At 48.7% G+C, this 15328-nt stretch overlaps 1 protein-coding gene across 6 annotated transcripts in view; it reads right to left on the reverse strand.

Moving 5' to 3' along the window:
- The window catches only part of FAM120B (family with sequence similarity 120 member B), a 139613-nt gene that overhangs the window by 99466 nt on the left and 24819 nt on the right, over positions 1-15328 (reverse strand). For 3 of the 6 annotated variants that reach the window (XM_058669095.1, XM_058660795.1, XM_058660233.1), the window contains exons 6-10: positions 14149-14355; positions 12719-12827; positions 9339-9431; positions 6586-6638; positions 4748-5298 (exon numbers count right to left, since the gene is read on the reverse strand). In XM_058669095.1, coding sequence (XP_058525078.1) covers positions 6598-6638; positions 9339-9431; positions 12719-12827; positions 14149-14355 — 450 coding nt within the window. In that variant the 3' untranslated portion in view covers positions 4748-5298; positions 6586-6597. Of the gene's footprint in view, positions 1-1972; positions 3112-4747; positions 6465-6585; positions 6639-9338; positions 9432-12718; positions 12828-14148; positions 14356-15328 lie in introns of those variants that run through there. The other 3 variants (XM_058679000.1, XM_058673889.1, XM_058657479.1) reach the window with 3 other exon arrangements.

Here is a 15328-nt window from a genome sequence, read left to right on the forward strand (position 1 = left end):
TTTCATATGTTTATTTGCCATTTGGGTTTGTTCCTTTGTGAAGTGTCTGCCCATTTCCCGTGCCCACTTCTTGAGTGGCTTGTTTTGGTGTTTTGGCTGTTTTGTAGTTCTTTGTATATTCTGGAGATTAGGCCTCTATCACCTACGTCGTGTGCGCAAAGATCTTCTCCCTTTCTGTGGGCTGCTTTTTTACTTTATTGATTGTTTCCTTTGCTGTGCAGAAGCTTCTTAGTTTGATGAGGTCCCATTTGTTTATTCTGGTCTCGATTTCTACTGCTTTTGGAGTCCTTCTTAGGAAGTAAGGACCTACCCCTAGATCTTGCAGAGTATTTCCAACATTTTCTTCCAAAAGTTTAAAGGTTTCTGGATGTAGGTTTAGATCTTTTATCCATTTAGATTTGATCTTGGTGTATGGTGAGAGATGTGGGTCTCTTTTTGTTTCTACAGGCTATCAACCAGTTGTCCCAACAGCATTTATTGAACAGACCTTCCCATTTGCCAGGATTATCGTTTGTCCTTTTGTCAAAGATTATTTGGCTGTATCTGTGTGGGTTCCCGTCTTTTTAAACCCAGCTTTTCTTTCTGCACTTTCTGGGACTCCCATAACTCTTATATTAGGCCTCTTACTAGTGTCTTTCAAATCTTGAATACTTTTTTTTAGCTTGACACATCTCTGCTTCCAACTTTTTGTTTCCCCAGTGACAAGAAATACATTGCAGTTCTGAGATTTGTTCTTGTGCTTACTTCATTCTATTCTGGAGACTTTCCACTGTACTTTTAATTTGTTGCACTGTATTTTTCATTTCTAATGTATCAGCTCTCACTTGATTAATTTCCAGTGTGACATATTCCTTAAATTCCTTGAGCACCTGATTTATGTGTTTCTCATTGTTGATAAGAAGCTTTATAACAAGTGCTGTGAATTCTGTATCCTACATTTTTTCAGTCTTCCTCAGTTAACTCAGGTTTGGATAGGGTTTTACTCCTTTGCAGGGGAGTCTTCGGTAATATTCATTGTGCCTTTGTCTCTTCTTTTGCTCTTAGTCATTGTTCTGGTTAGCAGAATCTTCTCCTTGGGGCAGGTTTCTAAGCTGTGTCATCCACAGGTCTACAGTTCAATTTTACTTATTGTAGTTAGTACACAGCTATTTGTTTTCAGTCACTTGTGCCACTCCCTCCAGTGAGTTCCAGGTCAGGGTTCTTATGTTAGATTTCCACCGTGGCCTCCGTAGCCCCAGCTCCTGGCTCACCAGTCTCCGCCTCCTGTGATACTGTGCTGAGGCTGTACCACTGTCTCTACAACCTTTCTCCCACCTCCGACTGGAGCAGTTCCTAGGATTAGGGAGACACCAGGTGTTCTATATAGCTAGCTTGTTGGTGGTGGTAATCTTGCAGGAACCTGTTGGTTGTTATGTCTGAGGGCCACACGGACATATTTTGACCTGTACAATGCCATAATCAGTATTATTTTCTTATGGAACCAGTGCAATCCACTGAGCTCAGTCAGTTCTCACAAGCTCAGCACATGTGCAGCTCACTGTTGTCTCTACAGTCCTAAAACTTTTGCTACAATGTACAAAATGATGTCTGACATGCCACTACTAGAGTTCTTGATCTGCTGGCTGTCAGGTCTGAGGGCTACCAAGACCTGTCTTGGGTGGAACCTGTAGGATGCCACGTTGTTGCAATTCACTGAGCCACAAATGAGTTCACTCCCAGCTCAGTGCATGTGCAGTCCTGCCCCATAGCCCTTGCCTCCTTAAACGAAATGGCGCCTAATTTGGCTCTAAGTGGGCAGACTAGGCTGTGAAATCCACCCTGTTCTTGCACAGCCCATCTGGGATCTGCCGTTCTGTTTCTCCTCCTCGCCATATCCAACAGACCAGCAGGACGGGCAGTTCTTTGTCTGGGTTCACCTCTGGATCTCCCAGTAAACATCCCTTCCCACCTGGTTGCTGGTGGAGTTCTGGCTTCTGGTGGAGTTCAGATCACCATTCGCTGCATGCCACTGGGGAATCAGTCACTGCAACACCACACCGCTGTTTTCACTGCTTTCCTGTATCTGCCAGTCTCCAGGTACCTCTCTGCTGTTGTTCTGTCCTCTCCTATTTCCTGGAATGTGCCCTCTCTGCTCCACACTGATTAATGTTCCTCCGTCCATTTAAACGTGTCCTTACCCTATTCTGCCATCTTGATTCTCTGCCGAATCCTAGTGTTATTTTCTTAGTGGCAGATTTCAGTAAACTTTCACTATTCTGAGGTTCATTTTTGGGCCTAATAAATACAGATTTCATTAGCTCACTACACGTTTGAAGATCATATAACAAGGGACCCATTCTTCTGTGTATCTGAATTACAGTGAATTTGTTTACTGACTTGCTCAAACATTTGTCATCTCTTTAGTCAATTTCTGAAAAACATTTGTTAAAGATTCTGCTTCTCTCTGCATTTTCTTTGCTTTGATTTTTGACTGTTTTTACACTGTCCCATTTCTACTTTAATTTAGTATATACTCTTCTGTTTCAGCAAACATTACAGTATACAGTATAATTTTTCTAAAACATTTAATAAAAATCTGTTCTTTCCAAACAAGAAATCTCATATGCCTTTAGTTCTCCTTCTCTCGTGACCCAGACATGCTCACCACTTTCCCTGTAACTTGGGTTTAGACTCATTGGTAACCAATCAGCAAGGACTGAGAACTCTCTGGCATACCTGCTCACCATCGCCTTTATCAGCATAGGCACCAGAGAATGAGACACTAGTTTGCTAAAGAAAACTCATTTATTCAGGGTTGGTGGTCAAACTTTTCTGAAATTGTCTAAGCTGTTCCTTTCAGCGTCCAACACTAGCTCTGTTTTAGGAGAGAAATGATGTGGCTGCTACAGTATGACTTGGGTCACAGTGGGTTCCTAGAAGAGGGAGGAACTGCGGGGAGAACACAGCTGAGGACTCAGAAGCAGAAGTCAAGGGGCCGACTGACAGGCGGAGGGATGCATGCAGGCAGGCAATAAAGGGGTATTCCATGTGTCATGGTGGATTGTCTTTCTCCTGGCATTCTGCTTGAGAATTAGCTGGAGTGTGCAAAAAGGCTTCACATGGGCCACAATGCTGTTGGAAGCGACAGGGAGCACAGATGTCACTGTGATTGAGGACAGGGGCCTGGGAAACTGGTGTGAGGCATGGCCAGCAGAAGGTGGTGAGGAGTACCTGTGGGATACGACTGGGCACGGACTGGAAAGAATGAGTGGGGTTTCCTTGAGCCACACTCCCAACCCAGAGGGTGTGTTTCATCTCAGCGTGTGGCTTTACCCCACAATACAAAATGAGAGCAAAGCAGTGGGTACAAGGAATGTCAGCACCAGGCGTGCAAGTGGCTCCCTGGAACTTCAGGTTCCCTGGGCAAGGTCCAGACACGGGGGGCAGAGTAGGGTCTGGACTGGAGTCCCTGACCCACAGAGGCTATGTGCAGGTCAGTCAATGAACAGTGACACTTCTGTGTCTGGACTAACCTACAATAGGCCACAGCAACTGGAATGACCTCAATGCAGGAAGGATGAAGGTGCTACTGAAGGTCAATTGACTTGGAGCTTCAGAAGTCACAGAACGTGAGGTGGGGCCTGGACCACAGGACATGTCCCTCTTCCCGGTGGAACTGAGGGTGCAGGTGATGTTCACGTGGGTGTCAGGACACAACACCTGTGTCTGCAGATCAAGGATGATTCGCCATGAGGACGCCAAGAAAGGGAGGCATCAGTCAACATTTTAAATATGCATGTTTTGAAACAGCAATTCCATCAATTTGTGTAAGTAGGCATTGTGAAACCTACAAACTATCTGTAATGACTCAGGGTCTCTGACCAATATAATGGTGGATAAAGACAAATTTTCCGTATATTTGCAAATTGACCTACTTCTGAGTATTAGAACGTTTCTTTGAACATGGTAAAAATTCTCAATTTCAGTCCACCTCATGGCTCCATCAGTGGGTCAGGTGCATGTGGGTCCAAGCAGACGTAATAGGTCCCACACTCTTTTCTCTTCTCCAAAATGCTTCACAAAGATCTCAACACACTGGGTGCTTAAATGCTTTCAAATAATCAAAGAAATGTGAAGTTATATGTAACTATGAATAACAGTTGTGACTTCCTATATGAAACTTTATCGTGAATCATGGCTGCAGAGGTAACATCTAATACTGAGACTGCAAGGACTTTGTACAATGGCTCTTAAATGTGACAAAAAGTGTGACAACCCAACAGCTTTTTTTTTTTTTTTTTAGTATTTATTTGAAAGGCAGAGTGACATAAAGAAAGAGTGACACCGAGAGATCTTCCATCCACTGGCTCACTCCACATTGCTGTCTGCTCAAGGATGTTGGCAGGGAACTGGCTCACAAGCAGAGCAGCTGAGACTGGAACTGTTGCTCCGATATGGGATGACAGTGGTAACCACCACCATTAGTGGAGCAACTCCAGACCCTCAATGACTTCTTCAGTTGGTTAATCATTGACAAGTTACAATTCAGAGATTATGAAAGGAGAACACAATTTTCATAGAAGTCTTCTCTCATAGTCTAAGGCAAGGCAAGAGTGGAGTGTTTTATTTATTTATTTTTGTCAATGCCCATTTGTATATTTATCACGTCATATGTGATAAATTATCAACTTCAAAATGAGGCTGCCAGGGTAACTAGAGGGGACATCATTTTCAGATTTTCTACAGTGCTGAAAGAAATGCTAAATAGGGTTTGTTTCAAAACATACATATTTAGGTTTTTGACTAATGCTGTCCAATTACCACTGCCAACTTCAAGTCCTGCCTGGGTAGCTGTGGCAGGGCCTGACCAGAGGCCTGCAGTCCAGGCTGGGTAGTCGTTACCCCTGAAATAAGGGATCAGGACTTTACTACAAAGTTCTGCAAATAAGCAGCAAAGCAACAGAACTGGGATGAACTTGTACAAGCAGCAGTGATTTCAAGTGGTGCAGGAGCAAAAGCGGAATGGAGGTGAACTCACACCAAAGCCAGATCCTTCAGGATAGGTATGAAATCAGGCAGAGCTCTGCGGGCGCTGAACTAAGTCACAAGTCCAAGTGCTTGGGTCCAGTCCTGGCTGCACCCAGCATCCAAACTTCCGGCACTGTGTGCCCTGCAGGCAGCAGTGATGGTTCAAGTGACTGGGTCCACTCCATCCATGTGAGAAATCCAGATGAAGTTTGGGTTCCTGGCTTCAGACTGGCCCAGCCTCAATGAAGGACATTTAGCGACTGAACCAGTGGATGGACGATATCTGTCACTCTTTCAAATAAATAAAAATAGAGATTTTTAAAAATGCAGTGAAAGTGGGCAGGATATTTCAACCCTAAGAAGTCAAACGTGTGATACTGGAGATTCTTGCTACTTCTGAGAGATGCCAGACAGAATTGTAGGCAGAATAACACCTGGAGCTGTGTGCACAGCACAGCTCATTGTGTGTGACAACATTCAGGGGCTTGCTTTGATCTTTGGCATGTCATCCCTGTGCAGCGGCCATGCTAACCTCTTTATTGTATGCTGCCAAAGCAAGAACCACCTGCTCTGACTTTTCAGGGCAAGTCATTTCCTAAGGAACCAAGCACTCCCGGAACTGCTGGTGGCAGCTAGCAGTCAGGGGGAGCTCTGGGTTCAGGGAGCTGTATTTTTCCCCTAATCCACAACACCTTCTGTGACCAAAACTCTGGCTGTTACAGAGCTCAGCACGACTTGGGGATGCAATGTTCAGTTCCTGGACTGTCTGAAAAGTCTCCCTTGGAAAATAACAGTCCTTCAGCACTCACAGGTAGGAGCAACAAGCGCTGCTCAGTGGCTCCCTGTCGGGCCCTGGGCATCTGTGCAGCACACAGTGACAGAACAGGAGGAGACCCAGAGCCACACTGACAGGAAGGCCAGAGCATCATGTGACTCCTTTCCCCATCAAGAGCTTCAAAGCCAAGACAAGCAGCAGCTGGATTCCTCCCTTCTGATTGGAGTTTCTGCTGGAAGACAGTTTGTTTGTTTCTGTTTTGATGTGGGAAACAACTTCTCAGTCAAGTGTAACGGAATGCTACAGCTGGCTTCCAGTTTATTAAAGAAAGCACAGGCTGTGCAAGACAAACATATGAGGAGGCTAACAACATGGCATGGGAAGCCTCTGAGGAGGCACCAATTAAAGCTTTCCTGCAAGACATGAGGGAGAAGCTGGGAGGGGCAGATGTGAGGGAGAAGCTGGGAGGGGCAGATGTGAGGGAGAAGCTGGGAGGGGCAGATGTGAGGGAGAAGCTAGGAGAGGCAGATGTGAGGGAGAAGCTGGCAGAGACGTCTTTCCTGCACAGAGGTATGCAGGCATGGCTACATCACAGGCAGTTGAAGCAGGGCAGTCCATTCTGAGCACTGTGTGGGGAGGTCATTGTGTGTGATGGCTCCTGGGCTGCTCTGCAGAAGCCCACCTCAGGTAGCACAGTCAGCAGGGCCTGAAGTCTTCATCTGTCAGATCTGGCATGTGCAGGAATGGTCCCTGATACAAACGGAAGTTCTCCTTCCTGCTGGCAGCACAGGTGATGGACTTACCTGGGGAGCCTGCTAGTACCTTCTCCGCTGGTCATGCTCATGCTGTCTGCTTCCTGTACCAAAAAGAGATGCAGACTAAGAAAGCCACCCTCTCAATGCACAAGCAGAACACTGTGGTATTCCCCTGGTACTCCCCTTTCAGCCATAACCACCTGCAGTAAAAATGTGTTCCTTAACTATTCCATTAACATGGAACCAACAGTTAGGAGGCAGCACCATTAGAGAGGGAAACCAATTCAAAACTGCTGCTCCCAGACAGTCCCAGGTACCTGCTAACCTCTTGACAGTACCCTTTCAATTTCTGGAAAAGGAAATCCACACTCAGATGTCTCCCAGGCCTCCTGCCAGGTGCCCAGTGCATCTCAAGGATTCCCTTCTCAGCCCAAACATGGATGACCACTCTGCCACTCCCACAGACGGGGACTGCTGAAAAGATGCAGGGTATGACTGCCCATGGGGGAACAAGGTGGCCAGGTGACTTTCCTTTCCCACAAAGGGCTCCCTGCTCTCCTCTTCCCACAGAGGCTTTGAACTTGCCCACACCTCAGCTTCTCAAAGCTGAGCTCAGCCCTCGCAGGAGCTGACAGCCCACCCTGCCATTTCATACATCCAAGCTCACAGGCTGACCTGCAGCCCCAGCTGTGGGAGTTAACCCGCCCTTCCCTGCGCACAGCTCGGCCAAGCAGGGATCATGGGATAGAAGCCTTCACTCCCCGCAAAGCCCACACTCATCAGGCCAGTTTTAGGCTTTGCAAACTTTGTGTCAACTTCTTGACAATAACTGAGTACTTTCATTACGAGGTATTTTTAGCTTTTCTTAACACAGAGAACTCTGAGGACAGACAGTTAGGAATTTTCGCCACTAACTCAATATGTCAGACTCCAGCGAGCCACACAGGAAATATTTATGTGGTACAGAGAGGTACACAAAAGGGGCAAAGGCCGAGGGGGCAGAGAGAGAAAGAGAGGGAACTCTTGCCAATGGAGCCCAGTGAAGGGGAAGAGACAGAAAGAAAGCAAAAGAGAATCTGTTTTCCTAATGTGTGTGGGGGAGTATTGGGAATTCAGGACCACGGGGATTGGTAGACAGGTGGTAGGCAGTGCAAGGGATACGGAGCTACGAGGGGTTGGTGATTAGGGCCATCAGGTAAAAAATGGAGGCTTTAGAGAAAAGAAATCGAAACCGAAGCTTTAGGAGAGCTGAAACAGGCATCCAAAATGGGGTTTCAAAATGGGGTTGGTCTTTGCAGCCAACACTCAAGTCACTCTGCACAGACAGCTTTCTGCTTGGCCTACTTTAAAGGTTAGCAAGACCACTAACAGAGATGTGGGCATGTGGCACAGTAATTACATCAAGACATGGGATGCTCACACCCTGCAGCAGTGTCTGGGTTGAGTTCCAGCTCCTGATAATGGCCTGAGAGGCAGCAGGGGATGGCCCAAGTGTTTGGGCTCCTGCATCCCAACTCAGTTCAACTCTCGCTGCTGAGACCATCTGCAGAGCGAATCAGCAGATGGAAGCTCTCTCTGCAAATTGGCCTTTCAAAAAACAAACAAACAAACAAACAAACAAAAAAGTTAGGGCCTAACACGATAGCCTAGAGGCTACTAAAGTCTTGCTTGCACATGCTGGGGTTCCATATGAGCACCGGTTCGAGAATAGCCCAAAGCCTTAGGACCCTGCACCCATGAAGCAGACCTGGAAGAAGCTCCTGGTTCCTGGCTTTGGGTTGGCTCAGCTTCAGCTGTTGTGGCTACCTGGGGCATGAACCAGCAGATAGAAGATCTTTATGTATCTTCTGTCAATCTGACTTTCCAATAAAAACAAATCTTAAAACAACAAAAAACTTCAAAAAGTTATTTTATTGATTTATTTGGAAGGTTGAGTTACAGAGAGAAAGGTGTTGTGGGGTAGGCAGCTAGTTCAGGGTCACAAGCTTGGAAGTCACTTCCCCATCACCTATGTGGTCCCCTCTGCCCACCTGTGATGCTCACCTGTCATCACCTGGAACCCGAGGGGGGGTGGTACTGCACTGCTGCATCACCACTCCCCTCGCAATACCCCATCAAGGCCCATGATAGGGAGGGGCTCACGCTCTGGTCCCACGCTTCCATCACTCTGGCACTCCAACTCTTGGCCTCCCCAGTACCTGCTTACTCTCTGGCTTCCCACAGACAGGGAGCCTCTGAGCACGGCCCCTGTGTCTGTATTCCTCACCCTCTGTACGCTGCTAAGATGCTTTGTATTTCTAATGTGTGTACTTTCCAAGAGTTCCGGGAGAGCTGAGGCCTCGCAGTACAGGAGTGTGGGCAGAGAAGCCAGGGCAAGGTCAGTCTGCAGCACGACGGTAGCGACGTGAGAAGGCAGGGCTGTTACTTCCCAGGTTCCTTCCCTACACCACTGCCAGGCTGAGCCACAGGGAATGTCCCAGCAGGACCCATGGCATGAGGCTATTGTTGGCATCTTTTTCATTAGGAGGACGAATCTTCCTAGGCTAAGTTTTCGAGGAGTCTTCCACTCAGTAAAGTAGAAAAACTGGGCTTTGAACAATGAGTGAACAGACAGAAAGTAAATAAAGCAACAAGGAGCAGACAGCACCAAGCACGGAAAACTGTGTTGCTGTCCCAGCACAGCGACAACCACATCGGCAGGTGCGACTCATCCACTCAGCTGCAAACGATCTGCTTCTGAGAACTGCAACAGCAGTGTTCAGCAGAAAACCCACACAACGGCACATGAAGACAGTGCTCACCTGGTCCCTGGTTCCTCCACGGCTGTCCCTGCCCAGAGCGGCTGTAGCCAGAGCTTGTCCTGTGGGAGTTGGAGCCCTGTCTTCCCCACCTCCCTGTGGAGACACAGAAACAGGGTCAGCGGGTCTGAAGGCTCATCCTGACCAGCACATGGGGTCTGATGAAGAGACAGGTCTGAGGCCAGGCCAGTAGCTCCTGAACCCCACTGCACCTGGGCTCAGCAGTGGGGCGTCGGCACCTGCTGAGGTAAGGAAGCTGAGGCCCAGCAGCCCAGCCAGGGAGGCCTGCTCAGGTCCAGAAAGTTGCCGGCCCACACTGCTGCCACAGTGACCAGATCTTCCTCTTGTAAGCTTTTCAAGTGTCCTCTCCTCCCCATTCTCCACTTTCCCACAGTTTCAATCCTGTGAGCACTCTCCACGGCTCACACCTGTACTTCTGGCTTGCACTGGGAGCCTAAGTTTGGACTCCAACGTGGATTTTCATGATGCTCTGCCAAGAGAGGGATGCTACGGCCCCACGCCCTGCCTCAAGCTAAGCCATGGCTCCCCGGGAACTGTGCACTCACAGCATGGACAGACTGCTGAGCACTACTTGTGCACCATGGAGCCAGGACCTGGGGTTCCAGCACGGTCACCTCCACATCACAGGATGGGGAGGGAAGCATGAGCCGCCATGGTAGACACACATGGAGAAGTGGGTGATGCAGAGCCAGCACCGAGGGTGCAGAGGGTAAAACACCCAGCCTGGAGCAGGCCCTATTTGCCAGCCTGACCTTTCTCCTCCCTGGGTAATCAACCTAATTAACAACTCTTGCATAGCCTGCCAGGCTTTCCTGTCCTTGTGGTCATCACCCTTGTCTTGAGGGTGAAACGTCCACCACCTCTCACGCCACCAGCAAAGAGATGCCATCTGACCCACGGCTGGTTCTGAGGGCTGTACTGGTGACTTGCATTTTGAATGGTGGTGTCTGTCAGCCTCATCCTAGATGGAGACACAGCAGTGGCAGCTCAGCTTCGTGCCAACCTTGCTGCACGACTGGGTGGGTTGGCCAGCACAAGTGAGCACTGGAGTCGCTGCCCATGCAGGAGACACGTAGACATGAGAAAAGACAGCGCACAACTGCCATCTCAAACTCAGTCTCAACCAGAACTGGACCCCACGGCCCTGGACACGGTATGGACATGAGTGCCAACCTTCATGTACAGTGGTGACTGGCACAGAACATAAGGTATCTCACAACAATTAAACTTTAGTTTTCGTGACTCCAACTTTGTCTGTAGCAGACAGAGAAAAAAGCTGAAATATGAAGAGCAGGTTGAGGCTGGGAGAGGGCACCTTCCTCTCACGTCGTGTGAAGCAACATTCTCCTGCCCACGGGTCCCTGCACGACACTGGCCAGGGCACCTCTGAGGGCACAATCACAAGGCTTGAAGCCACGGGGTCTCGGGAAGGAGGTCTGGGAGGTGGGAATCTCAGGGAGGCGCTCTTGGTTCATCTAGAAATGTAACAGGACTACTATGGTCACAGCACAGATACTGAGCAGAGCAGAACACAAAACAAAAAAGGAAACTACGAACCTCACACAGGATTAATGCACCTCAGCAACTCAAAACAATCAACCACAACCAACTACGATTGCTAAGAAACAGCAGCCAAAGGACACGCACAGTTCTCAACAGGAGAAATTCAGGTGGCTGACACACGTATGAAAAAATGCTATCACTAGCCATTGGGGAAATGCGAATGCAAACCACTCTCACTGGGTCAGAATGGCTGTCACCAAACTACAGCGACAAATGATGTGGGGAAAGGAGACCCCTCCACGCTACTGGAGGGAAAGTAACTCAGTATAGCTACGATGGAAACCAATGTATATTTCTTTTGTTTTTAAAGATTTATTTTTAAAATTTTTATTGGAAAGTCAGATCTACAGAGAGGAGGAGAGACAGAGAGGAAGATCTTCCATCTGATAATTCACTCCCCAAGTGGCTGCAACGGCCAACCTGAGCCAATCCAAAGCCAGAAGCCTGGAGCTCTTATGGGTCTCCCACGCGGGTGCAGGGTCTCAAGGCTTTGGGCCATCTTCAACTGACTTCCCAGGTTACAAACAGCAAGCCAGATGGGAAGCAGGGCCTCCGGGATTAGAACCGGTGCCCAAACAGGATCCTGGCACATGCAAGGTGAGGACTTTAGCCTCTAGGCTACTGCACTGGACCCATCAATGTATATTCTTAAAAAAAAAAAAAACAAAACAAACAAACAAAAAAACCAAACAGGCCTCCCTCTATCAAAGAAATGCCATGGCCATTCCTTCTCTCAGCACTGTTCCTAACAGTCAAGGATTCCACTACCAGAAGAGTGTGAGAAAGGGTGGTACACCCTGAAGGGAACACTATCCAGCCGCAACACAGTGACTCCTACTGCGTGCAGCATCACTGAGGGAAATAAGACACAGAAAGAAAAAACCTGCATATTTTCCCTCCTATGTGGGTACTGAATGAAACCAACTTGAATCTGTTTCCAGAATGGTGATTATTAGAAGCTGGGCAGGATGAAAAGATGAAGTTTAGCTGACAGAAATCAAGTCAGAGCCTTGGATTGAGTTCCAGTTCCATTTCCGATCCAGTTTCCCGCTAATGCACCCCAGAGGCACCAGGTGACACTCAATTGCTTGGGTCCCACCACCCACACAGACGATGTGGATGGAGTTCCTGAATCAGCCCCAGCTATTGTGGGCATTTGTGAATCAGTGAATGGAAAATCTTTTATTTTCTGACTTCCACATAGTAGAGTTTAAAAATCAAACACCAAGTTTCAATGCTGTGAAGACAGCCAAGGCACTCTCAGCCACTGCTATGAAGGTAACTGACAGGCAGGGTTCAGAAGACCTGCCAGACTGACCTGCTCAACCCACGTGGAGAACATGAGAAAAATGGAAACCTGAGCTGAAAGCTCAGGGAAGAGGGCAGTGGACAGAATCTAGGGTGGAAGATGCTACAGCCGTCGCTGAAGTGGAGTCTTGCTCATGGGACCACAGGACACTGCTGATGGGGAGAGCAGGGCACGTGCGCACAAAGCCTAAGCCACCATCAGACAGAGCCCAGGCCAAGCCAACACTGCCATCTCTGACAGCACTTTCTCATTTTCCTAGTACATTCGTCATAAGAAAAGCCACCCTAAGCTGCTGCCAGCACACAAAGCCCACCCAGCATCTGGACTTCAGGCCACAGGCCAGGAGTCACTTTGTGAGTGTACCATTCCGAAACAGGTTTCCTAATGGAGAGGATCTTTTTCATCTTACTCTCCTCTGATTCCATCAGCCTCTTCTTGGAATTCTGCCCGTAAGCACCAAGGAGCAGTACATCTCCCTAGAGGTACCCACCTGTGTGGTGTGAGTCCCAGTGCGCTCTGCCCACAATGCGTCTGTTCTCCTTCAGGCAGGCCTTGCAAACCACAGCCTTCAGGTTGTGGAACTTGGTGAGCCGAGACCTCTGCAAACAGACAAAGGCACAGGGAGTTCAGGGGCTGAGTCTGGCACCGCTCTCAGAAGGGAGTCCTGGACAGGGAGCATCCTGTGGAAACACAGCAGCTACATCGCCTGTCAGGTGGAAAGGACTGCGACTTACCACAGCGGTTATCACACAACACTCCCTAAAAAACTACAATAGCAAAGCCTGAGCACTGAACACACCTCACTCTGCTCCATTACTTGTTGTAGGGACAGTCTGAAAATGCCATGGCCATAGCCTATAGTGGCAATGGTGGAAGGGAGCTGCCTCTTACCAGGGAAGTCTGTTTCCATCAGCTCACACTATGCAGAGTTGTGGAGTAACAGTCCACCTGGCAAGCTGATGCCAAGCTGCCCCACAGCCTCTGCTGCCGTCCACCCTCCACAGCAACAGCCCAGATTCAAGTGTCCTTCCTTGGGAGGTCTGGGTGCTGGATCTCCAAAGGCTGCACTGCCTCTCACATCCCCACACAGATCACAATACACTCCAGGTGAGCTATGAGCTTAGCACGAGAAACTTGGAAATTAGCCAGGACCCTACAGCAGGGGTATTTGCCAACAGGGACAACAGTGGTCTCTAGAGTCCTGACATGCCTGTGGCACCTGCTGGGAGTGTAAGCTCTTCACTCAAAGGGTAAGAAATTCAGAAATGGTCAGGTGGAAGGGATGCTGCTTGCACTCCCTGAATACAAGTTGGGGGCTGAGTCCAATTTAAGAATTCTGAGGCCAGAATGGTGGTGCAGCAGCTTAACTGGACTGGTGATGCCAGAATCCCATACTGGAGTGTTGGGTTGAATTTTGGCTGTTCCATTTCCAATCCAGCTCTCTGAAAATGTCCCTGTGAAGGTAGTGGATGATGGCCCAAGTGCTTGTTCCCCGTCACACACATGGGAAACTGGATGAAGTTCCTGGATATCCTGGCTTTGGCCTTGCCCAAGCCTGGCTATCGAGCCACCTAGGGAGTGAGCTGATAGATGGAGACCTGTGTCTCTCCTTCTGTGTGTGTGTGTGTGTGTGTGTTGCTCTGCTTCTCAATAAACAAATAAGAAATCTTAAACAAATGTTCTAACCAGCTATTGAACGTGCAGATGATGAAGTCTGAGGCTGGCAACCATTCTGGTTTTTGGCTTTGTGGAAAAAAGCTTCCTTTGCCACAGGGTACTGATTCAGTAAAATGGAGCAGCTCTCTGTACACTGTGTAAGCGTGTAGCTTGGGCTGGAGACGTCCTTGCCAAGCCTGCTCCAAGGTGAGTGGCTGTAGGAAGACAGCTCTGCCCAGGATGGCACACTGACTAGAAACTCACATTCTGCTCAAGAAGAATCTCCACAGAGTGTCCTTTTTCTGAGTGCAGGTATTTCTGATGAAAAAGCTTCCCATCAAATACGTTCCAGGGCATGAACTCATTGGTCTTCCAAGGAAAGCCACAAGCACTGTTGACCAAGGCCAGGGTGGTGAGGCCACGGACCAGGAGCGAGCCGAGCTGCACAGCTCTGGGGTTGATGTAATCGAGCTGTGGACACAGACAGAAAGGGGTCGTAAGTGGGCATCCGGTTCATGGACAGGAAAGAGTGTCAGATGCAGGATCAGGGCCATGGACAGGGAAAGGGATCAGACACAGAGGACCAGGCCATGGACAGGGAAGAGGGTTAGATGTAGGAGGCCTGCTTCTCATACAGAGGTGGAGCTTAGCATCTCTAGCCCTGGCTCTAGAGACACTCCCTTCATGAAGCAGCTGTGACCTCAGCCAGGACATGCAGGCAAGACCCCTGGCTGCTGCATTTGTGTCTGCGCTAAAGAAAGGGCAGAAGCCCACACAGGGACTGATGTGTTCTGATGTGCTCCAACACTATGTGGCAAACAAGCATCCTTGATTCCATACCCCATTCTAGAAAGAAACACATCACTCAGGCATGCAGGGCTCATGAAGACCAGTGGGCTGACTATAGCATCCACGCAATAACAACAGCATTAACACAAAACATTCCTTACAATTTCTACTAATCAGTCACATCATGCCACATCACATCACATCACCACACTCCTCTATCACGTCCACCTCGATGCCTGCCTGCCTGCCTTTTCCCAGGGCACTGGAGTGCGAAGTACACACCCTCCTGCCAGCACCCTGTGCGTCTTCATAATTCCCAGCCTTGCTGGCCATGCAAGCGTCCAGACAAGTCACTGTCCAGGGTGTCCATGCTACTCAATGAACCCAGAACCATTCTGAACAATACTACATGCGCATGACAGTTCACAAAAGTGAAGTCAGTTGCCTAAGAGTGATGTGTGTGTCAATCCCTGCTACAGGTAAGACAAGGAAGCCCAGTGACCATTTTATGTCCCAGAGCTGGTCCAAGTTCACTCACAGGAGCTTTGCACAACAAGCATCAGATGGGGCCAAGTTGGCCATGCCTACAACACCTACTTATCACACATCTTGCTGTTAGGCCACTTCAGTAGTTCCAACGTGCTAAGTGCTATCC

Source organism: Ochotona princeps, chromosome 1 (assembly GCF_030435755.1).
Source record: "Ochotona princeps isolate mOchPri1 chromosome 1, mOchPri1.hap1, whole genome shotgun sequence".
Classification (NCBI taxonomy): Eukaryota; Metazoa; Chordata; class Mammalia; order Lagomorpha; family Ochotonidae; genus Ochotona; species Ochotona princeps.